Below are 24,907 nucleotides of genomic sequence, written 5' to 3' on the forward strand. Positions count from 1 at the left end.
CGAAAATGGGGAAAATGGACAGCCTCAGTGGCAAACCCTTCTTTGCCCAGTTGGATAGGTCATAACCAGTCAGCCAGTGTCAGTTAAGAAGCCCTGAACACACGTCACAAGTTTCCTAGGAGGTTATTCCATCGAGCACGTGAAATGCAGTGTGCCACGGCAGTTTAAATATCTTAATTTAGGTTGAGAACAAATTTCTATCAAGGGCTACAGATGCATTGATGCAAGAATACCAGCATGATCCCCAGGAAGATGCCATGCCTTCATAGTAGGGTGCAAGAGAGTTCTATGCTTAATTCATGAACACTCCACACCCAACTGCATTTATCATCCAATCAACATTTCAAAAGAACTCTTCTGTTCTAATAATACAGACGTTAAGCATCTACAAATTCATATAGAGAAAAGTGTCCTGATACATTGTAATTATGCAAATAGCTGACCGATAAAATTAATTCCTGGGGTCACAGGATCATGGGAGGTCTCCATTCCAACTCAGAGAAGGGTCAACACTGAGTCCAAATTGAGTTGCTCAAGTCTCTGCCTGATCATGTCCTGAAAACCTGCAAGGAGATTGTAAAGCTCATCTGGGATATTAGTTCACTGGGAAACACCAAGTCAGCAGCTGTCCTTTTTCATTTGTGCCTACCACCCACATGTATCCATATCTCCTGATAGCAAGTAGGACATCAAAATGAGCGTGAGTTTTAGCATTGATGTTTCAGCAAATTTCATAATTACAGCAAAATACCAATGAAAGAAAAATATCATTGAAAATATATTTGAAGGACAAAATATTCTGTACTTACATATTTCTTCTTGCAAGATACTTTTTTTCTACCTATTTTAGCTTCACGCTACATAAAAGCACAACATTTTAAGATGCAGACATAGTTCTTTGAAGCAGTTATACCAGTCTGCTTCTCCAGGAAAAATCTATTATGCATTTACCTAGTTCCCAGCTGGATTTCCATTTGACCTGTTGTACCATGTTCCACATGATCAACCTGGTGCAGAATTGAACAGATAGAGAGGCAGTTTCCACACTGATACCCTTTAAGCTGCAGCATCAAGTCAAATCAGTCTTGCAAAAAAAGTCTTCTACATGCTTCTTGATCAATGCAGGACTGCCCATTACTGGAAAGAGCAAAATGTACAGTAGACTCATTATAAAATGAAAAATAAATGTGTAGTGTCAGGTATTGACAAATTCCACAAAGTTATGGGCCCATAATCTTCATTCTCTCTGTTCAAAATAAAGACATGTGGCAACCTTGTTGGTATCAAAATATGCTAGTAAAATTCCCAATGGCAAAACCATGCATCCCATCCGTAGTGACAGAAAATGCTCATAGAGATATTGCGTATTCAAAAAAGATTCAGGTTGCATCTGCATGCTTTTGTTATAAGGAGATGCACACAGAATTTGGTACAATATCCAAGAAAGTTCTGGTTGCTGTATCGTCTTCCATTCTCAAAGGAGCATAACATTTTTCAATAACGTCATGTACTTTGGTTTTAAGCAAGAAACACAAGAACAGCTTTAGAACTGATGCCCATGAGTCTCTATAGATGTTCTGGAAGAAAAAAGTGTCAGAAATCCTTGTCCCAACCAGAAAGTTCGTCTGGAGGCATTCCCTCTTCAGGTGGATAGCTGTCAAAGTAGCTGTAATCGGTTGGTCCAGATAACTGTGGCATTAAAAATAAAACAGATGGTTATTTCAGAAGTCAATTTTTGAAATACTCTCTATTCATTAGACATCATTTATGTTGCTACCAGTGTAGAAATGAAAGGCCAACATGATATGGATCCTTTCTTTCAATGGGTGAAATTCTGTATTCTTTAAAAGCTAAAGTAACAGCAATTAACTTGTACAACAGTGTAAAGCCATTAGCCTCCTGATACAAAAACATTCCCCCAATACTACAAAATCCTAGATGTCACCCAAAGCTCTCTAAAGTTAATAAGACTGGGCCACACTAGGTAAATCTTTGATTCAAATTTGTTTAAGATCACATCTACACCCGTGAGGTGACTTCTCAAAGTTAAATCCCAGAGTTATTAAGTTTAACCCAAAGTGAGTTTCAGAGTATCTACAATCAATCCATTTTCATATCACACCAAAAGATAAATGAGCCATTTAAAGCACAAATCTTCTTCAATGATGTGCTCTCATAGCATAAAATACACGTTTGTATTGTGCACAGTCATGTGACAGTGCATCTTAATAACGCACCCGTCTCAGAAAGTACATTTTTTTCACTATTCATCAATAAATCATCACCATTTATTCTAATAATGATAAAAACCTAATGTAAACTACACAGGCAGAATAGCATTTCATTTATCTAATTGAATTTAAGTGTTGCCTGGATATATCCTTTCTTCCTTCAATTTTCAGTGAACTGGAGAGTTATAATAATGTATGTCCATCTCTAGGAAATTTTGCACTTGTCCTCTGCTGTTTCTCTGCAGAGAAATGCTTCACAATTGTGTTAGTAAAGCCTTATGAAATTGAACACCAAAGCCAATACCTCTCTTTTCAAAGGTGATGCTAATTTCCTCAATTTCAGACCATCCCAGTTAAAACCATTCAACCACCTGATTAAAAAGAAATGGGAGATTATAGAGACAGAGATCAAGAAAAAGAAGCCTGTTAGCTTCTGTTAGAAGGATGATATTGTTAAAAACTTAAACACAGGCAAGCAAGGGTTCAAAACCATTTTACATGACAACTGCCCACGTGGCCACAAGGTTGTGAGAAGGGGGAAACTTGAGGATTGTTGTAAGTACAGCCATGCAAAGATGTGCATGCCCTGTGGAATTCAGCCTCCTTTTAAGGACATGAGAAATTAGACACTGATAGAAGAGTCAAAGCACTTCTTTTCTCAGGCACAAACTGCAGGGCTTAGAAATCACTCAGATGAAAAAAAAAAAGCAGGAAATGTCTAATTCACTGTGGACTTTTTTCATTAAAAGGAAGAGGATATAAAGCTAGCACCCTTAAATCTTGCTCTTAAAGAACAACTGTTTGGTTTTAGATCAAAGAGTCAGAAGGTCTAAAAGGGCAGACATGAGTTCTACAGGCACTGACTTCTCATTAATTAACCTAATCCAACTTTGATGTCACTAACCTGTGACAAACAAACAAAACAGTAACCAGGGTGTTTCTAGCTGATTTTTTGTTCATAGTGTTGCCTGCTGTCGTAGCATAGGTATGCACAGGAATATCTCTTTTGCAAACTCCCTGGAAATGCCTGGAGCCTTGCAAGATTCTGAACTGAGCTCTAAAATATTAAATGTATTTTCCAATTGAGAAGCACTTTTTCTTCTTGGCAGCCTCTTTCACTTACCTGTGCTTCTTAATGTCATTAATCCCATTCCTCAGATTGCCTAATCTTTCTGTCGGGTTCTGCCTTTAAAAAGAAAGAAAAAAAAACCGTAAGGATTGAAAAAAACATTCTTGTTTTTGGGTAAGAGCATTTACATGTCCTAACTGCTTGCACTGAACAGTTCTGCAAGGAGGAAGCTTGCATACAAAATGTAGTTACATTGAGAGACATAAAGAAGTTGCTCCCTGCTCCTTTCTTCTGAGTATGGTAAAATGTTCCAGGAAGCCATGACCACATCACAGTGCTGTGAGGAGTAGCTAAATGAAGTTGAAAGGAACTTAGCAGTCTGATCTTTATCTTAAATAGCTGAACCTGTCTATACCCAGGCTCTGTCACAAAGCATCAATCCTACCTGCAGAGTCTGCGGATCAAATCCTCAGGCCGCCTTGTTATTGTTCTAGGAAAATCCAGTTTTTCAATGCCTTTTAGAATCAAATTATAGGTTGTCATCTGATCAGCTCCAGAGAATGGTGGGCTGGAAAAAGAAAGCACATTGTTGTATGGAGTGGCTCAGAGCAAATATTTGAGAACACGGAAAAAAACCAACCATTTTCCTGCTTCGACAACCTGTGTTTCAGCCTGTTTGAAATGCCTGAAAGGTGTGAAACTGAGAAACTGCCTGTAGGAATCAAGGATACTGCATGATCACTTGTGTATAAGAGACAAGAAAACATACCATTTTGCAAGTCATCCGTATTTACTCTGAGAAGAATAACAAGGTGTTTATTTTACAAACAACCTTCTCAAAAAGAAAATAAATGGAGAAAGAACTTGGAGTAGGGGGCACTTACCTGCCAGTAAGGAGTTCATACACAAGAATCCCAAGGGACCAAAAATCCACACTGAAGTCATGGCCCTTACTCAGAATGACTTCTGGAGCAACATACTCAGGGGTTCCACAGAACGTCCAGGTTTTCTGCCCTGATCCGATCTTTTTTGCAAATCCAAAATCAACCTGATCAAAACCAATAGATGCTGCATAACGAAGAGGTTACTGGGAAGCTTTAGGGTCTTCACTGCTTCCACACCTCCTGCAGAGATCTCACAGTCAGCAGTTTATAGCTAAACAATTACAGTGTTGTTGTGAAGGAGAAAGAAGTAATGCTACTGGATCACTGAATGCTACAGAATAATCCCATTTGTTCTCATGAGTAATTTCCCAAATGATTTTCCTTCTGGGTAGAACAACCCATGCTTTTCTTGAGGACACAAGACTTACAACCCACGGAAAAAGGTGGGTTGCTTATAATCCTCTGAACAGATGTCTGAAGCTCTCTAAAGAGCACTGTACTTCTACTTTTAATGTCAGTCCAATCAGGCAAGAGCTGTTTGTTGTGTTCCCTCTCAACTGAAATAATGTAGAGCCTGTGACTACTTGAGGCTGCACCTGGGAAGTGTGGATCCTGCCTTTACATTAACAGCACTTGGGTACAACAAGATAAAAGTGCATCTTACCAATTTTATATATCCTTCAGCATCCAAAATTAAATTTTCTGGCTTCAAGTCTCTGTAGACAATTTCTATGTGATGCAGATAGTCCAAAGCCTCTGTCACGCATCCAACACAGAACTTTGTAGTGGGTTCATCAAAGCTGCCTCTGAAAGAAAATCATTATCCATGCAGACAAAATCAACTTCTAAAAGTACCTCACTCATTAGCCAGATAACATGTAACACCCAGAATGCTAACAGCTGCTTTTGCACTGGCATTCAGAATGTCACTTGTGGTTGAAAATGAATCTTTTCATGGGGCAGTGTTTGAATCATTGGATCTTGTATGTCACTTAGCCTGTTTTGAATATTTTCATTGATACATCATCTCCCACTGCAAATAAAAAAGTCTAGACAGGCTTAAATGCATAACAATATCCACTGACTGTGAAATGTAGCCACTGAATAATAACAGAGCCAAATGACAACACAGTTTAAAAGAAAAAATTGAGAACTAAGAAAAAATGCCACGTGGTATTACAGAGCACAACCTCTCTCTAACAAATTTGCCTTAGAAGCTTTCTGTTAAAGAAAAGGAAACAAGATCACTTGTGTTTCCTTTGAAGGACTGCACTTCCAAGTTCAACATAAATCATGCATTGTGTTAGGACAATAGTATCGTTTATTCAAAAGTACCTTCAACCAAATTATGATCATATTTCTTGCCTGATTTGGTTGTCCCATGGTGACAGATTGGATTTTATATCTCTGTATATGAAGAAAAAGGCAGGAGAGACAATCTCTCCTAACTTCCTTGCAGCATCTGCATCTGCCTGCTTGTATAAATGAATTGATCCAGGTCATATTTTCTTGACGATTTTTCCAAAACTGCTCTGCTGCTAGTTACCCGATAATGCAGTCTTATCTCTGAACAAACTTCACTCACTCCCTTCCCCATATTCCACACATCCCTCTCTATTTGTATATAAAGCCACTCTTACTTGTATATGAAGCTTACCTGTCTCTCAGCAAGCTCCACAGCTCCCCACCAAGGCACGCCTCCAGCAGCATGTACACATACTTATTATCCTTAAATGTGCGATACAGTCTGTGGAGGCAAACAGCAGCTATTTAGGATGTGCCAGATGAAATGCAAGATCCACAATGCCTTTTCTCCAGCACTCATTTATGCCAAAAACTTCATTCTTAATGCTGACCGGTGGGTCAGATTTAAGGAAATCTTACAGTCAACTTACTTCACAATGAAAGGAGAACATATCTGCTCAAGGATTTTCTTTTCAGAATATATATGCTCTTGTTGTTTGGTGTCCACTACATGTTTCTTCTTTATACACTTCATAGCAAATGCCACGTTCTCATTTTTTACCTTAACCTGTGAATAAAAATAATGAGTGCATACAGGATAAAGAAAAAAAGGTTTGCCCATCTGTTCTCAAAAATAGATAAGCCTTCTCTTTCAACACAGCACAGCATTGAAACCGATGACTGTAGCAAAGGGGAGATTTCAGATTTTCTGCACAGCTACTCAGTATGATTTTAAGACAATCATCACATTTTTTGGGATCCCAGTCTTTACTTGAAAAATGAAATGTTCTCTTCACCCATTTTACATGCACCAAACAGCATCAGTTTTAACAGATTATTTATCCTACAGCTACTTTACCACAATGAGACCTAATTTCAATTTAAAATCACTGAACACCAGTACAACACAAATTAACAAAACGCAGTCTGTTTGTGAAGAATGTTTACAAGTGATTTCACATTACACTGAAATACTATCCAAAATGTAAAAAATAAAAAATAAAAATAAAAAAAATAAAATAAAAAAAAAGAAGTTAAAACAGGGCTCCCAGAAATTCCAAGTAGTAGCCATTTACAGCTGGCTAAAATTTAATTTCTGTTTATTTTCCAGGTGATGCTGTAGAATTTCCAAACTGGCAATAAACCAGCATGGAAACCTGGTTTGTGAAGCGTGGCTCAGAATAAAGCAATTAATGGCTTAATTATGACAAAGATTTGATTTAAGACCGAGAACTATGTAAATATGTTTAAAACAAACTCTTACAAGCTCAACCCTTCCGAACCCACCAACACCGAGAGTTGTGACAACTTCTAAATTCTGGAATGGGGAAGAAGGGAACTGGGCTACTTTCTCCTTCAGTTGTATCATCTCCAAAGACACCTCTTTGGTTGACTGTCCACAGAAGGATCTTCTTCTGCATTAAGACAATTACCATAGGTTAGTAATTTCCTTGACAGCAAAACATATCACAGGACTCTAATAATCCTATAAAGAGGAAATGGAAAACAGAGGAAAAAAGAAAAAAAGGGAAAAGGAAAGCCTTCCTACTTCCTAACGTTATCTTCATTTATTCTGTGCAGAACCACTTTATTTCTGGACAACATTTAAAAGTAAATTGAAAGTGAAATCCTTCTGAAATTAATCAAGTACTAACAATGTTAAGTGTTAATGTCAGGTTAAAACTTGAGCTGATTCGTGATGAGGTCCCTAATGAAAGAGTCAGCCAACAAACTTCGGGCACTCACACTGGAGAAAAAGTTTCTGCAGGGCTGCTTAGCCACCGCAATAGAACCACAATTATGTGGTTTATTAACAGCTTCAGAAGCTGAAGCTGACCTTTAGTGGCTTTAGTGGTCAAGGAACTCATCATGAGAATGCAAAAAAAAAAAGTACATCACACAAGCACAATTTCACTGCTTCTCTGTGTTCAGTTTTCTTGGACAGATTGAGCACCTGGTTGCAAGTAAATGCACTGAGATTCTCTGTATTCTAATTTTCATAAAAGTCCTTGGACTCCATAAGCAGCATACCCAGATAGTTCTGTTCTAGTGATTCCAATCATTCCCAAATGATCTCCATCAATGATCCACCATCCATGATTTTACAGACGTATCTCTCTCTTTTTGTGATTATCTATCAATAATACGTCAAACAAAGGATCTGACTTACTTCGCATGTCGCTTCTCATCAGCCCTGGCCAGATTAGCCACATAACCTTCAAGGTAGGTTTGTAACTCCTCATAAGTTCCAACAGTTTGATTAAATGTCCTAAAATCATCAAGGAAACAGCATAAACTACCATACATATTACGAGAAGAGAGAGAAACCAAAATCCATGTTGCTGCATCAGGGTTTTATGCACTGTTGCTTAGCTGGTATACATTTTCAGAGCTTTGACTAGCTGCTAACCTGCTGAAATATCAAACCTGGTTTGTCAGAATGCCCAGTCTCTTCATTTCCTGTTATACTGAAATAACTCAGAGAATGAACATCGAGAAAGTTGGGTTATTTCTGCTGATTCTCTTCCTTACATCCTCTAACTATTCCTTTTATTTTTTTCCACTTTAGGAAGCATGCAGCTGGCCTCTGCTGGACAAAAATCAGCAATTTGGCTGCACGGCGTCCTTGACAAATGAATATCCCCTAAACAAGGACATGCATGGGCTTTTTGTTGTTCCCAGAGCCAAGGAACAGTATTTAACAATGCGAAACATCATCAGCACAAGGAGAGAAAGAAAGGAATAAACTGCTCTCAAGCATCCGTGCCCCTGTGCCTTCCATCGAGCCTCTTTTCATTAGATGTCTGACTAAGGCACAAAGACAAATCACTGCACCAAAAGGATGATCACGCACCCAGTATTCACTTAAGAAAACACTGTGACTGTGCCTACACTGTAGTCACCTCTTGTTGTTGACCAACTGAAAAAGAATGCAAGTCTTTCCTTAAGGCACAGCATAATACTTACTCTCTATCTATTACGAGGCACTCCACATCATATTCATCCGCAATAACGTTTGCTGATCTGACATCATCACTAAGAAATGACAGAAATTAGAAGAATTCAGAAGAATGTCAAATCCTAAAAGTATTCTACACTGTACTTACTCTTGGAGGATCACAGCTGCTTTAAGTGAAACTCCTGGAAGGCCTCCACAGCCTGCTTTTGAGTTAGTATTGCTGAACCGAATGAATTGTTCTAGTATGTTACTAGTCAGTATGACAATCTAGCAAAGAATATATTCTCATTTCACTGAGGTTCAGATCTTGATTCCCTTTAGCAACCTTCTCAATATTAGCAAAATATGTAAATAGCGTTGCAGCAGATTTGCTACTCATTTCAGAGGTGATTCTCAGAGATAAAATATTCCCCACACCATTCTCAATTCAATCATCTGAATAAATATTCATAGAAAAGACCTTAAAGGTGCCCAGAAACTAATCTATGTATGATTTGAGTGTTTTGTAAGTACCTTAATCATCTTTTTAGTTGTTGCTGTTTAGCAGATTCTGTGAAAATATTGCAATTCCCTATCACTATAGGTCTTGGTAAGAGATAATGACTTTCACATTTAGGCAGCTTAAAATTACTTACGGTAGTGTTTATTGCCAAATCAAACACAGACTGCCCATACAAAATCAACAGAATAATCTAGAACTCTAAAAAAAAAAAAAGTGCAGTTTTCTTCTCTTTGCCCAACTTCTCAGTGGTTGTTTTATGTCAATACGTATTTGGGACTTTATTGCACATTTTTCATATTTGACACCTTATAGAAAAGCCTAGTATAAAGTATTTTACATCCTATGTAAATTTACCCATCCAATTTGCTGCTAAAAAGAAAGACCTTACAAGGTCTTAATGTAACTTGTTAGATATGAGTGTTACAACTTCCCTGAAGGCCAACAAGGTGCATAGAAAAGATATTAAAGTAAGGGAGCACTTGAGGTACTGAGCAAAAAGTAGCTCTCTAATGCTTAGGTTTTTAAAAATTCACTTATTGAAAGCACTATCTATCACAGGCTTAAAATCAAATTAGTGATCACAGGAACTTCCTTAGGCAAATCCAACACATAACTTCTACCAGGAAAAGATCCCCAGAAGCAAAAAGTCAACTACTCTACCAAAGATTGGTTGTAACATCATGAAAAACAGTAGTATCAGTAAAGTTCAGATGCAGTAAATGAAGGCCTTCTGAGAACACAAAGTCTGAAAACATGTTCCCGAAGAAAGGTACATGGCTCATAGGTCATGTATTCTGTATACTCCTTTTCACTTTTTCTTACTATCATGGGCACTTGCACAAAAAGAGTGATTCTTCCCTGTAATCATTGAGCTTATCCATGCTAGTAGTCATCCAGAGGTTGTAGCAACAAATTCTCATTACTGCTTTTACTGGAATATAAGCAAAAATATACAGAGAAGACCAGCATTTGGTTTTTATAGGGAAAACCAAAAGTAAGAGGCAGACTAAGTGTCAAAGTTGTTTCTGCAAAGACCAAAACATTAAGACAAATTCAGCCATTGCCTTCTTTGGCTGACATGACAATTAAAACAAGGATTACATTCGAAACAACCATGATGTGTATAACCTGGCACACAGTGACAGATCACTTAAATATGATACATCAGGAATCAGTGTGAACTAACCTAATGAGGGCCTTTTCTCCAAAGTAATCTCCTTTATGCAGATTTTTAATCAGCTGAGGCTGTGAGTGATCTGCAGTACTCTGGGTAACCTTTACCTGGAAAGCACAGGAACAAAAATTCAGGAAGATTGAAATATCCCATCAAAGCATCCCATGGCTTATTTATTTCATAAACACCTGAAACTCAAAGATATTGCAGTAAGTTACAAATAAATATAATTTGTACTTCATCTCAAAACTTAAACCTATCCACCAAACATCCTGCAGTCCCTCCCAGATTTTACTAGGAAATGGCAAAAATTAATCTATTTCCCATTCTCCAACATTTTCTCCTCACATCTTTTAAAACAGAATAAAATAAATCCCCTTTGAAAACGAACAAAAAACTGAAAAAAATGCTTCAGTTTCTCAAGACAGGCAATGCAACAGGCAGATATCATATGAGCTTGTCTTCTCAGATAAGCAGCCTGTAGAACAGCAACTAATATTTTCCACCTTTACAAATAAATAAGACCAGAGAATTTATGAAAGAATTTTAACATTTGTAACACTTCACATTTTTTAACATCCATCCTGTTTTAAAAAATAAAGGATGAAAAATTATTCTCAAAAAGCATTTCACTGTTTCAATTTAGTATTCTGATTCACAAAATCAAGGCATAAATTTAATGAGTATGTAATACACAGCTCCTACAGGTGTCTGGATTGCAAAATGGTCTCCTTCAGATCTTCAGGAAAGGTTTGCTGCAAGCAACACTCTCACATTGATAAGAAGTTCCTCAAGGGAACAATGTACTAACTATCAAAACTGGAGACAACTAATACTGCTGATGTGACTACAGTCATAAAAAACCCAACCCAAATAAACTCAACTCAGCCATACCAGCAAACATCTGCAGTTGCAGACATGCTTTAGTAAACTAACATAATCTCTTGGCAGTTTATTGATGAAATTCTCCAGCTTTGATTCTTTAGAATCTGTTATCCTTTACCAATAGAAGTGTTTGTATACATAATTAGTTTGTTTTATTATATCTTACCTTTCCTTTTGCTATTATAAAGAAGGTATTTCCTTCTTCTCCTTCCCGAATAACATAATCTCCTTTGTCATAGTACTCCTGTTGGGAGGAAAAGAGGAGACCACATTGCTTGATATGTCATCAGTCTCTTTGAAAAATCTGATTATTTGCAGAGTTCTTAATATATCTGAATGTGCTACTGATGTCTACTTTCCTGTGTACAACACAAGTCACATCCCATAATAATATGCAGATATTCTACTATGTAAAATTGGCATGGTGGCCAATCTGTAACACATCTAAATGCAGCTTCATCAAACGTATTAGCACTGCTGTTATTTCTTGCCAATCTGGAATCCCACTCTGACCAATTAAAAATATTCTCGTGTTAAAAAACAGAAAAGCTTTCCTATCTATGTATTTATTTCTATTTTTTTCATCCTTCATTATTTTTAAAACTTGTTTAAAACATTGTTTGGATAAATTTAACAGCATCTTACCACTTCCAGGCAGTCCATGATTTTGGTCAATTTGTCTTCTGGTAAGTTTTTTAAGAGGGACACACTACCAAAAAAAAAAAAGAAAAAAAAAAAAGAAAATGCAAAGCGAAAGAATATATATGTATATATTATGATAAACACTATGACTTATTCTCATCCAAACAATTACCACAAACACAATTTGTAACTAACTAAACTGATTTTTTTTTTTAATCAAATACACAGTATACAATATGCACTATCTAGAAGCTTGAAGCACTCTTATCTCACTTTTTAGATAAGCAAAATCTATACAATTAGAGAAACGTGGCAAACGTTCGTCAGTTTGTAAATCAACTTTGTATTTTGATTGGGGAAAAAGCTCTAAATTCAAAATTCTGTCATTCAGGACCCATCCATTTAAAACCAAGAAATTATAATAATCCAATCATGTATTTCCAAATGCATTACAGAGACCACAAAATCAGACAAAGGTAAAAAAAAAACAGTATTACATTTACAGCCATTAAAAGAAATTCAGCCTCAGTGATGACTTAGTGAACCTGCTGCTATGAGTGAGAAAACCTCTTGTTCTGAGAACTCTGGCTTGTGAAAGTTAGGACGGCAAGTAGCTCTCCAACTACTGGCTTCAATATAGGAATACTTACAGAAATCAAAGATGGAGACAAGAAAAAAATGCACAAAAATACATTCTATGTATGGTCAGGCCTGAGATCTCTGAAACAATATCAGAATGGCCATGCTTAGGGAAAAAAGTTGAAGAAAAGGAAAAGATGAAGTCTGCTAATTATGTTTTGGAAACTTGAAGCACGCTTTTCTGGAGAAAAAAGGACAATTCATCTCTAAGTCCCCTACAGGATGGAAAAATACTCCACTGCTCTATAGTCTTCCCAATACTATATGAAGGAAAGAGTTCATAAAGAGAGCCACATAGTTCTCATATTCAAGTCTCCAAGGGATGACGAATATATTAGTTAATCTGCACCAGCAGCAAATTAACTTCTAGTCAGAGGATTTCATTAACTTTCTTTATTTAATACATTGTTTTGACTTCAAGCCAATGTAGCCTTCCTATACATTTGTCCAGTTCACAGATCACAGAATCACTCGGGTTGGAAGGGACCTCAAGGATCATGTAGTTCCAACCCCCCTGCCTAGCAGGGCCACCAAACACACACATTCAGATCAGGTTGCCCAGGACCCCGTCCAATCTGGCCTTAAACACATCCAAGGACGGGGCATCCATAACCTCCCTGGGCAGCCCGTTCCAGGGCCTAACCACTCTCCTTGTATAGAACTTCCCCCTAACATCCAACCTAAATCTTCCCTCCTTCAACTTCGATCCATTTCCCCTAGTCCTGCTGTTGTCAGCCCTTTTGAAGAGTTTACTCCCCTCGTGGGTGTAGGTTCCCTTCAGGTATTGATAGGCTGCAATGAGGTCACCCCGCAGCCTTCTCTTCTCCAGGCTGAACAAGCCCAACTCCCTCAGCCTGTCCTCATAGGGGAGGTGCTCCAGCCCCCTGATCATCTTAGTCGCCCTCCTCTGGACCCTTTCCAAAATCTCAATGTCTTTCTTGTACTGAGGGCTCCACACCTGGACACAGTACTCCAGATGGGGCCTCACAAGAGCCGAGTAGAGAGGGACGATCACCTCCCTGTCCCTGCTGACCACCCCTCTCCTGATGGAGCCCAGGATCCCATTTGCCTTTCGAGCTGCCAGAGCGCACTGCTGGCTCATGTTCAGTCTCTCGTCCATCAGGACCCCCAGGTCCTTCTCTGCCGAGCTGCTCTCAAGGACCACTCCTCCCAGCCTGTACGGGTGCCTGGGGTTCTTCCGGCCCAAATGCAAAACCTTGCACTTTGCCGTGTTGAACCTCATTAGGTTCACCCGAGCCCAGCCCTCCAGCCTGTCGAGGTCCCTCTGAATGGCATCCCTTCCTTCCACCGTATCAACCGCACCACTCAGCTTGGTGTCGTCAGCAAACTTGCTGAGGGTGCACTCAATTCCCTCATCGATGTCATTAATAAAGATGTTAAAGAGCACCGGTCCCAAGACAGACCCTTGGGGGACACCACTTGTTACCGGCCTCCACCTGGACATAGAGCCATTGACCACCACCCTCTGTCTGCGGCCTTTCAACCAGTTTCTTACCCATCGGGTCGTCCACCCATCAAATCCACTTCCCTCCAATTTGGAGATGAGGATGTGGTGGGGGACCATGTCAAAGGCCTTGCTCAGGTCCAGGTAAATGACATCAGTCGCCTTCCCTTCGTCCACCAATGCCGTCACTCCATCATAGAAGGCCACAAGATTAGTTAGGCATGACCTTCCTTTGGTGAAGCCGTGCTGGCTGTCTCGGATCACATGCTCATTCTTTATGTGATCGAGCATGTTGTCCAGGAGGATCCGTTCCATGATCTTCCCAGGCACGGAGGTGAGACTCACCGGCCTGTAGTTCCCCGGGTCCTCCCTGCTCCCCTTCTTGTATATGGGAGTGACGTGACCCTTCCTCCAATCATCCGGGACCTCACCTGACAGCCACGACTTCTCAAATATGATGGAGAGCGGCTCGGCAACCACCTCAGCCAGCTCCTTCAGGACCCTGGGATGCACGCCATCCGGCCCCATAGACTTGAATTCATTCAGTCTAAGGAGGCACTCTCGGACTTGCTCTGCCCTTACAGTGGGGAGGGATTTACCTCCTTGGTCCCCACATAGAGGTTTGGGGATGCAGGGTTCAGGGACGTGAAAAAGACTAGAATCCTGGCCACCAGTGAAGACCGAGGTGAAGAACTCATTCAGCACCTCAGCTTTCTCTTCGTCTGTTGAAGCCAGTTCTCCTTTTAAATTTACCAAAGTAGGTACGCCCGTTTTGGCCTGTCTCTTCTGGCCAATGTACCTGTAGAAGGTTTTCTTATTGTTTTTCACGTCCCTTGCCAAGTTCAGTTCTGCCTGCGCCTTGGCTTCCCTGATCCCACGTCTGCAAGTCCGGACGGCATTCCTGTATTCTTCCCAGGTGACACAGCCTTGTTTCCAGAGCTTAAATTACTTAAATTACCAGTTACTTAAAATTATTCATTTTGTCAAGCAGGTCTTGCTACTTCCTAATGCAATACAGGAAAAGACAATTAAAGTGAACAAAATGATTCTGTGAATCCTAAAGAATATTGAAAGAGATCAGTATTCAGGTTATTGAGTACCTAATGCAAAGGCATTAAGGTGCTCTTAATGTTATTAAGCACAATGTTATTGTGCATCTTACCATAGAGCCCAAACCAGTGCTCAGAAACTCAAATGCATGATGTTTACCTTCTAAGAAAGTTTCTGTACTGTTCTTGCCTTGTCTGTGCTGTCACTCTCATGATGTTCTGAAACACTTCTCTGTCCAGTGCCCATGTTTTAACATTGGTGATTGCTTTAAGAAAACAAAACAAACAGACAAAAAAAAAAAGCAGAAAAATCCGTAAGAATTCCTAACAATTTGATAGGAGATAGATAGTACTGCATACTATGATTTGAATCAATCTCTAGTTGGGATAACATATAACTGATTTTGAGATACACAATAAGATAGGAATAACAGGTAAAGAACACATGGAATTTCATGTCATCCTATAAACTTCAAATATTTCTTCCTCTAAAAGCTTTTTTTTTTTTCTATGGGAATAAAAGGTAGTAAAAACAAACCTTACAGATTTCTAATTACCTTTAGAAATGTAATCAAAATATGAAAGCAAGCACAAGATCAATCATCAAAGACGTAAACTATTGGGTGGCCTCTATGTGTAACCATTGACACGACAGACCCCATTGCACTTCTAATTTTTTTTTTGGAGCAAAATATGGTGTTTGCTTTTTAAAAAAATAATAATAAAAATAAAAGATGCTGCATCACATTCAGCAGTTTTCCTTCTGTGATATAAAGGAATTAGAGTTTCCACATATGGATTTACTACTTGTGCTCAGTGGTGGCACCATGGTGCTCTTCTTCCAATACAAGAAACACAAGAAAGCTTGTGAGTGAGTTCTGGAGAGATTTTAGCTATTTATACACCATTTCTGTTCAACTATTGGGCAATTCTCATCCTACCTCAAAACCAATTAACGTTAACAAAGGTCTCAAATAGCATGACATCTTACTATGCTGAACCATTACTTTACAATGCTAATGCTATACAGAAGGCAAATACGAAAAATAGGAAACATTCAAATGCTAGGATGAAAAATAATCACATTATGGACACTGTTCTATTTATCAGGCAGCCACAAAGAAACAGATTACAGGAGGTTACTCCATCTACAGAGTCAGCAATGATTAAGTGCTTATACTAGGTACAGGAAGAAGGAGCAGAAGTTTTTAAAGCAAACAACTTCTTGTTTTAGTGCCTTTGCTCCTTTTTTAAGCACACACAAACTCTTCATGCTTACTGATGGTTCAAGGTTCCTGAAGATTTAGACAAGAAAAGAAATATGCTGCCACATGAGTTATTTTTGCAGGATAGTGGAGAGTGGAATAGTGGGGATGGGGAATTAAAACCACATTTGTTCACTTACTGCTCTGTCACAGAATTAAGATGGCAGGCTAGAAAAGGAATCCAGGGATACTGGATGGGTTACTATCCGGTCTTGCACAAGAAGATGGATACTTATATCACAGCAACGCTGAACTCTATGGTGGTTAGGCAGTAAACACAAAGCAAGAGTCAATATTTGTCTTGGAGAAACAGCATGTCTCCATGAGAAATATCACCTCTCCCACTACCTCACTGTTATCAAACTCATTCTTCTCCTGAATGCCATACACAAATGGACCATGGTGAGACTCAGCAACTTACTGAGTGATATGGAACTAAAAGAAATACAAAAGCAACTAATTCCTTTAAGTTTTATTTCTTCTCAAATTAGGCTTTTTCTGCTTTATTAAAAAGATAACAGCATATAGATCTGAGATCACTTAAAAATCAGTGTTTGAAATATGAACATTGAGAGTTAATGATCACCTCTGCTACTAAATCATTCTACACTGAAACACAACCCTTCCTTAGTTGTTAATCTGGTACAGATTTGGTTAAAAAGCATAGTTTGGAGACGCGTGATCATTTATCAAAGATCATACTGGAGATAAAAAACATTAGTGGCAGGGGATTGTTCAACTGCCCAGGAAGAACAAACTCGAAGAAGGAAACATGAGCTTACCATAGGTACTTAGGAGATGCAGACATCTATTAAATGACAACTTCAAAGACAATCAAGATACTACAAGAATCTCACAGGTGTACCTACTGGCTTCTTTTTGAGCAATGTTCCTGTAAGAAATGTTACGTACCTTTCACAGAAGCCGTCCGTGTGCAGTTGTATAAAATGGCCAGTTCACCAAATGCTGTCCACACAGGTATGGAGGAGAGCAGTTTATTCTGCTGGAAGACTTCCAGTCTGCCCTCTGTCAAAAATCATCAGGCTAGCATGAATTAAATCTGAGCTCTATTGCACACAGTGAAATGAAGAAAAATTAATGCATTTCTGGCTTCACCATTCTCAAGTCAAACAAGGATAGGGACACTGCCTTGAAACACAGATACAAACCATCAGAGTGGTTTCTTTCTCTTTTGGATGTTTTGCTAATATACGATTTGGATGTGGAAGGGAAAGAGTTGAGAAACTTTTCAGCACCATGAATAGGCTATGGAGAAGAGTCATTCTAAACCCCAATGAAATAAACTTCTGTTACAACAAAACAGTTTGTGGTGGTTGAGATAGCCTCATGTGTTTTAGACAAACACAAATTAAAACAGTGATGAAAGAAGAATTCCTCATGAGGCTTGTTTGTTCTTGCAAACACATTCGTGTGTATGCACAAACTGTAAGGGAGAGGGCAGAAAGATGAGAAGCAAGTAACTTTATCCTTAGATAAAGTGGTCTTGACCCTTACCATCAATCTATCAGAAGTAAAAGTTAATCTGAATTTCTTCACAGATTATGGCCCCCAAAAAACCCATCCTGAAATCTTGGACCTCTTCTTTTCAACATACCTATTGGTCCCTAAGGAAAGCTCTACTGTGTCAGGAGAAATTCTGGTTGCACAAATCCTGCCTCTTTCCTTCTCTACACCCTGTATTTTCTTTTCAAGCACAGCTACCATCAATTTTTCACACTAAACCTTCCATTTCTAATTAGAATTAGTAGTTGCCCTCCTCTGGAGGTCTTCATGAACCTGAACTCTTTAAGTTCAGTTCTTTTCTTCAAGTATGTGCCTGTACTCTGCAGCATGAACTCTAATTCTTAATAATTCTTGTAATTCTAGTTCTATTAAAAAAGAAACAAAAGTCACAGATGAAACATGCACTGACGTCAGTGGGGCCAGTATGAGTACAAATAACAATGTTTCTGTCTCCTGCAAAGATTTCCAAATTGCTTCCCTGATTCTGGTAGTTACACATTGCACAAGCAAGCAGAACTCACCTTTGAGGACAAAAATGTGATTTCCTGGCTCTCCTTGTCTGATGACATAGCTCCCCTGCTGGAAAGTCCTCTCATACATACATTCCACCATCTCTCGGATCTGCTGAGGCTCCAGTCTCTTCAAGAACTGATTTTTATTCAGGGCGTCTGTGATGAGCTTCTTCTCACTGTTTTTGATGAAAAGCAAAGTTTGATAGATCAAGCCCAGCTGGGTTACATTACTCATCAGGCATTCATTCTCCTCAAAATGTTTCCTCTAATTTCTAACACTGACAACGTGATCAGTATCACAGATGCACATAATACTCCTTGTAACTTAAAGGAATCCCGTAAGAAGTGCCATCATTGTTCTTGATTTTGTAGGGATTTGAGCACCACACTGTAAGTACCATGGTCATGTATCCTGGCTAGATCTTGGACCTGACTGAACCCCTTGACTGGGTTTGCTGATGGTTGTTATCACCATCCTGCTGTTTCACCCATTTGGACCTTGTGGGACTGTGTCCTGGTTGGTTCTTGGCTCATATTTCCTGACACAGTGTCTCTGCATCACTTCCTGCAGTAGGAAATGTTGATTTAGAAATGATTTCAAGGACAAGAACAGCATGTTTGCTCTGCTGGTGGAAGAATGGAATGGTTGGATTTTAAGGAGAGAATGTCAGAAAATCAACGTTACCTGAATTGACCACTAGTGACTAACCAGCTGGGACAGAGCTGGCTCTGTGTACACACCAGGCAATCCATGCATTCTGATTGCTCTGGGTCATGGGCTGCCTCTAAATACCGCATAGTGTCTTGAATCCTTGCCAGAAACAAAAGCAATTAAGCAAATGCGGCACTGAAAGCCTTTATGGACCAAATGAGCAGTTCTCTTTTACTGCCAGTTTAAGTGACATTATGTCTTCAAGTCCCCTTGTTCCTGTTCAGCATGTGTAGACAAGCTGCCCAACAAAACCAGCACCCTCATGGCTTTCTACAAGCAAACCCCTCTTGTTTGTCTCTGTATAAACAATGCAAATCAGTCATCAAAACCAGGGAAAGTACAAAGTCTCCTGAGGGAAATCAGCAATGAACTGTCATGGAAATGGGGAATGAAAAGAAAGTACATTCACCACATTACTCGCCACATAATGTCTGTGAATCTGTAATGGTAATGACAAGAAGAAAGAAAATAAAATCAAGTAGTTATGGTAAAGATTGCTTAGAAACAGAGATCATAACATGGCTTTTTCTGAAGACAATACGGTTATTGGAATAGAGCCTCTAACTTTGTTTCCAACTAAAAATGGCTTTGCTTATTTCATTTACCCTGGCCTGCATCATGCACATTACACCACAATAAAATGCAGTAATGGCTCATGAAATGATACTTAGGAACAAGCACTAAAGCTCCCAGAAATACAAAACAGAGGATGGTGCTGCTTTCAGGAAGTACAGTGAGGACCTAGAAGTATCACAGTCTTGACTCAGTTGTTTGCTCATTTCATATACATCCAGCACAATATATCATTGTTGACTGGTTTTTTTTCAGCTTTCCCACACCCACCCCAGTTTTGTGATTTGCTAAGAGCGTATGCCTCAGGGCAAAATGCTTTCTCTCCACCAGTCTTTCTATTAGCGATGAGAGATTTTGGACATATGTTGGAAATGGCTGAAACTAAAAGTATTTTTTAAGTGACAAATAATAATAATAATTTTATTCTCCACCCAATAACGACTAGTAGCAGTTAGGTCACAATCCTGAGACTGTAATGAGGAAAAAGTTTACATCAGCGGCTTAAATGCTACTGATCATGGAAGCATACTGTGAAGGGACACACAAAAGTGGAGAAAAAGCACCACAGGTCATCAGACATTTAAATTAGCAATGCTGTGCAAATTGTAAGAAGTTGAATTACTTTCAGACTGAAAAATAGCTGGACTGTAATCAACTTTCAAATACCACTCTCAAGGGGTATATTCTACAGACCTTTGCTAAAACTTGTCAATACTCCATCTCCCCTAAAGAACACACTCATTTTTGGAAGCTGGGATGGATTTATCCAACTAGCTAAGAAGACTGCATATATACAAGAGTATGCATTCATAGTCTATAGATGAGGAATCATCTGAAGCTTCTAGAGTTTTCATTAAAGCATCTATATTGAAATACTCCCAGTGGTGAATTCTCTTTAAAACCCTGTTCAATAAATAGCAGAGAACTATGCAATGAGTTTTTACAGCATTAGTACAACGTAAAAAAAAAAAAAAAAAGAAAAAACAACCAACACTATTGCTACAGCACCATTAATACAAGTTCATATTCAGCTATTTAACTGTCTTATGACTGCTGGAGCATGCTCCTGCACTTTCAAGTAAAACCCAGGTATATTGCCTTTTGTCCTACCCAGAGTTAGAGCAGGAAAATGAATAATTATGGAAGATTTCTTGGTAATTTAAGAACAATTGCTAGAATAAGAAGTTGAATTTAAGCTTAATAATGTAAGACGAAGTAATTTAATCTCTGGCATGATCTATTGAACACAGAGGACACCCAAGAAGTAATATTTTTTGTTTCAATTCTGTCTTCTCTGACTTACGTCAATGGCCAAGTAATAGCTAGCTTTAAAAGGTGATCTTTACGGTCCACATCCAAAATTATTGTGTTTTGTTTGTGGGTTTTGTTTTTTTTTTTAACTTCTTAACTTTGTGGGTTGTTTTTTTTTTTTTAACTTAGTTCTACAAACTACAAAGCAACTTCTGTAAAGAACACATGACCAGCTCTCTAATGACAAACTCTCTAATGCTAATTACAGCAACAAAATTGAAACACTTACTAACACTTGATAATGAAACAATGAATTTGGCTTCACTCTAAAATTATACTCAGGGCAATAGTTAGCAGGCAAATGAAAGTTTAGTGGCCATCGTGGAGGATAAGAGTTCCAATAAAAACTGAAGTGCAAATGAAGGAAACTGGGAGGTGCTGAACAGAAGGGAATAGAATGGAAGTGAACAGAACAGCAGGAGAGCTGGAAACAGTGGAGAGGAAAGAGAATGGTGGGCTGTTCTTAATGCTGAAGCAGTGAATATTAAAACAGTTATTTCCAGGACAATAAAGCTCAGAATAAATGCAGAAATAGTATATTTTAAATTGTTACAAATCTTTGGGAGCCTTACCAGTAAGAGTGATTATTTTTGAATCAGATTATGAAATATTAATTTGGAGGGAAAATGGAATGTAGTGATGGACACAGTGGACGACAACTTGACTGAGCCAGATGGCTTTTATGTCTACAGCAGTGCATGTACCATGAATGCCCCAAAATCATGAAGATGCACAAAACTGAGACACTTGAGCTGCTAGCTGAAGTTCACAGATTCTGGCTATCACCATGTTCAGTCGCATACTTGGGATTTGCCTAAACTGAAGGGTAAAACTGTAAAGTATGTGTAAGGATACTGGCCTGAGAACTGTCTCCATGTTGAGCTGCAACTGCTGGTTCTCTTGGCTTTTGCAGGGGTTGGAAATGTAATTGGATTCAGAGAGGTAAAAGTACGAATATGTTCCTAAACCATGACTGTCAGAAGTTGGAAGGCAGGAGGAAGTACTAACAGGATAATCATGCTGTACAAAATATCTTGTCATATTTTGCAACAGGGAGTGGTACTGTGATCATAGAATCATAGAGTCACAGAATGGCCTGGGTTGAAAAGGACCGCAATGATCATCCAGTTTCAACCCTTCTGCCATGTTCAGGGTTGTCAACCACTAGAACAGACTGCCCAGATGGATGACAAAACTAGTATACAGCTAGGAATCATGCCCACACTGCACTCTAGCTGAGGCCATCTGCTCTTTCTCAGGACATCCATAACACAAGAACAAGGTTCTGAACCTATGTGATGGCATCCAGTCTTCTGCACATCAGTGCTCCGAAGCAGAGCTTAAAATGTAAGCTGTGGGCAAACCTGGGCCTGAGACTTAGTTTCTGCTTGGTTGATAGTAATGAAGAGGCTAAAAGCTAAAATACAGAGGCCACCTACAACTCAATCTAAAGTCTGAGACACAGATGATTCTTTGTTAAAAGTTAAACAGATCTAGCTAGCACCTAACTACCACAGTGACAAAGCCTATACAGGAAAAAAGATGGCTGATTTGATTTGATTGTGATCTCTCATGAAGAGACAATATAGTCGGGACAGAAATTACATCCTTGCAACACAAACATACAGCCATTCTACAGTGAGCTCACCTGGAATCCTTTCTGACTCTTGATTTTTCAAAGGAAAATCTAGCTTGTTTGCCAGAATCATAGAGCTGTGTTGTTGGCTCTGCAGATACACCCTCCTTAGCTCCTTTCCTCCTGTCAGCAGAGACTTGATTCTTTGGAGTCACTCTGAATGGAGAAGGCTGAAGAGAGTGTTCTCCTTGAGTGTTAATAACATCCTGCAGCTTGTTCAGCTGTATGCATTTGTTCTGAAGTTCCTTGGTGAGTTCTGCTATGACTTTTGTCTGCACGGACAGCTGCTCCTGAAGCTCAGCAACAAGACTTTGACCCTCTTGCAACTCTTCATCTTTTCTTCTGAGCTCCTTTTCCAGTTCAAGCACTCTGCTGCAAAGCACATCAACTTGTCCAGTGACGTGGATGCCCAAACCAGGGTCTGTTAGAAACTTATAGTTGCTAGCACAACCAAGAGCTAGATTTGCTATGTGTCTGTCTGGCTGCCTCAAATGTTTTGGTTTCATTGATGCATTCCCCATTTTGTCCAATGACCTAAGTGCAAAAATACATTTGCAGTGTTACTTGGTTGCCTGTACAGAAGGAAAATATCTCTGCTGAATGGTAGGAAACGAGTGCTAACTATTTAGCTAGGAGCAAAATTTTAATTGACTATACTAGTTGATTGATTTCACCTTTTTCAGTCCTGAAAGTGAGGGATACAGGGAAAAGAAAGGGTGGTGAGTTGGTGGATAGAAAGCAAAAGGCAGCAAATTCTTTTTGTTAGCTGAAAAAATGTGCAAGCTCCTCTCAACCCAATACAGACAAAACAGGAATAAAGAAATGGGAAGAGAAGTTCATGCTCTGTTGCTGAAGAATAAAATTTAGTACATGAAAACACTACAGCTTCTTTTCTCCACTGAGGTCATTGATCACACAAACTCAACCACTGGGTGCACATCTACCCGACATAAAGGATACATTTTTTTGTAAGCACGTCCGTAAATAACATAAACTGCCATGCTGATTAGAGCAAGGATCTGACTGTCTCTAGCTGTGTTCAAAAGGAGATCCTTATAGAAACAGCACTTGGTTCATGTGCTGTTCCAAATGTCAGATCTACTGACAGAGTTTGGATTACTGTGGGGACACTTCTCTCCATACATTTGCTGCACCCAGTTGCTCTCCACAGGTTTCCAAAGCGATATATCTTCTTCCCTTTGGCATATCATTTGCTTTAAGGTGAGCAAACTATATTTAATGTTCATAATTTGGAGAAGAAAACAACAAAGAAGAAGAAGAAGAAGAAAAAAAACTAGCAGATTGCATTTGGGTGTCCAGCATTCAATTAACCCTATGTCAAAGGAGTCTTAGAGCAATATCTGCCTACAAATCCCATCTGTGGACTACGACAGTGCCAGCTTACAGCTTTGATGCAGTTCAAGCTTAAAAAGATCTCCACTTGGAAAGAAGAATTGAGCTTAGGGCTGCATTGCCTTAGCACTGCACGGAGCTGCTGTTCCTGAACACCAGCTCAGACTCACAGTGAAGCCTATTAAGGCTTCCAATACAGTTCTGCCCTGCTTTGCTGCTTTTGACAGGTAGCGACAGAAGTATTAGACAATATTACTTACGTTTCACATGTAGTTCTCCTCCAAGCAGTCTCTGCTCCTCTCGGCTCCGGGTGCTCACTGTGACATGGTGTACCACTCACCTTCTGCTGTGATTTCCTGGTGTCTCCTGGCAGCCGGCACTTCAGCTAGTCCTGAAGTTCACCACTGATGGATCCGTGCTACAGAGCAGAATTCAAACAACGCATGTATCTAGGTAATACATCAGTTATCTCTGAGGAGCAACCTATGGCACAACCGAAGATCCAAGCTCAGCATGCAGGCAGATCAAAGGTAGACGAAACTGTTACGACACATAGAGCAGAAATGAAGATTATGGGAGGACTGTCCTCACACCCAGCAGTCTGCCATAGGAAATGCTGCAGTGGCAGTCACCGCATTCCAAAGAAGGCTCTGGCAGGCGTCTAAAACCTCTGAGAAAGGGATGAGGGGAGTGCAGCCAGGCACAGGAGAGCACGGTGTAGAGATGGAATGCAAACAACAGGTCTGCCTTACCTGTCTGTGGGCGATAAGTCAAAGCAGAGCGCGCTCCATCCGCTGACCGCAGCGCAGCGCGCAGCCCCGCTCGGGTGCCGCCGGCCGTGCGGTGCGGAGGGGGGCGGGCAGCGAGCGGCGAGGGCGGTAAGGAGCGGACGGACCCACGGGCGCCGTGGCCGGGGCTGTCCCCCCTCTCCTCCTGCCGCCCGCGGCGCCATCTTGCGGCCTCGCTGAGCCAGCGCCGCGGGGGCTCTGCGGAGCCACGTTCGGTGCGGTGGATCCGAGCAGCTCCCGCACGGCACGGGCTGGCGGCTCGGCTGGTGC

At 39.8% G+C, this 24,907-nt stretch overlaps 1 protein-coding gene across 1 annotated transcript; it reads right to left on the reverse strand.

Annotated features, from left to right (window-relative positions):
• Window positions 1-1,507: 1,507 nt before the first annotated feature.
• On the reverse strand, window positions 1,508-24,437 carry PRKG2 (protein kinase cGMP-dependent 2). Its single transcript, XM_042812840.1, has 19 exons — window positions 24,110-24,437; window positions 22,509-23,030; window positions 18,274-18,440; window positions 17,141-17,254; window positions 15,124-15,229; window positions 11,814-11,877; window positions 11,335-11,412; window positions 10,296-10,390; window positions 8,616-8,684; window positions 7,819-7,917; window positions 6,913-7,063; window positions 6,080-6,216; window positions 5,842-5,931; window positions 4,849-4,990; window positions 4,185-4,348; window positions 3,746-3,868; window positions 3,355-3,417; window positions 2,536-2,602; window positions 1,508-1,689 (listed from the first exon to the last, which is right to left on the reverse strand). The coding sequence occupies exons 2-19, from the start codon at window positions 23,015-23,017 to the stop codon at window positions 1,594-1,596; spliced, it is 2,334 nt and encodes a 777-aa protein (XP_042668774.1). The 5' UTR covers window positions 23,018-23,030; window positions 24,110-24,437; the 3' UTR covers window positions 1,508-1,593.
• Window positions 24,438-24,907: the final 470 nt, after the last annotated feature.

This window comes from Centrocercus urophasianus, unplaced genomic scaffold, assembly GCF_019232065.1.
Source record: "Centrocercus urophasianus isolate 14NV4802_14NV808 unplaced genomic scaffold, USGS_Curo_1.0 seq_13, whole genome shotgun sequence".
NCBI classification, from domain to species: Eukaryota; Metazoa; Chordata; class Aves; order Galliformes; family Phasianidae; genus Centrocercus; species Centrocercus urophasianus.

What these genes read in the sequence shown, in the direction of transcription:
- PRKG2 (XM_042812840.1), bottom strand. Translation starts at nt 23,017, where the DNA reads ATGGGGAATGCATCAATGAAACCAAAACATTTGAGGCAGCCAGACAGA. An exon ending in AGAGTCAGAAAGGATTCCAG is followed by an intron (nt 18,441 to 22,508) that starts GTGAGCTCACTG and finishes CATCAAAAACAG; the next exon opens with TGAGAAGAAGCTCATCACAG. An exon ending in TGCCTCGTAATAGATAGAGA is followed by an intron (nt 7,918 to 8,615) that starts GTAAGTATTATG and finishes TGATGATTTTAG; the next exon opens with GACATTTAATCAAACTGTTG.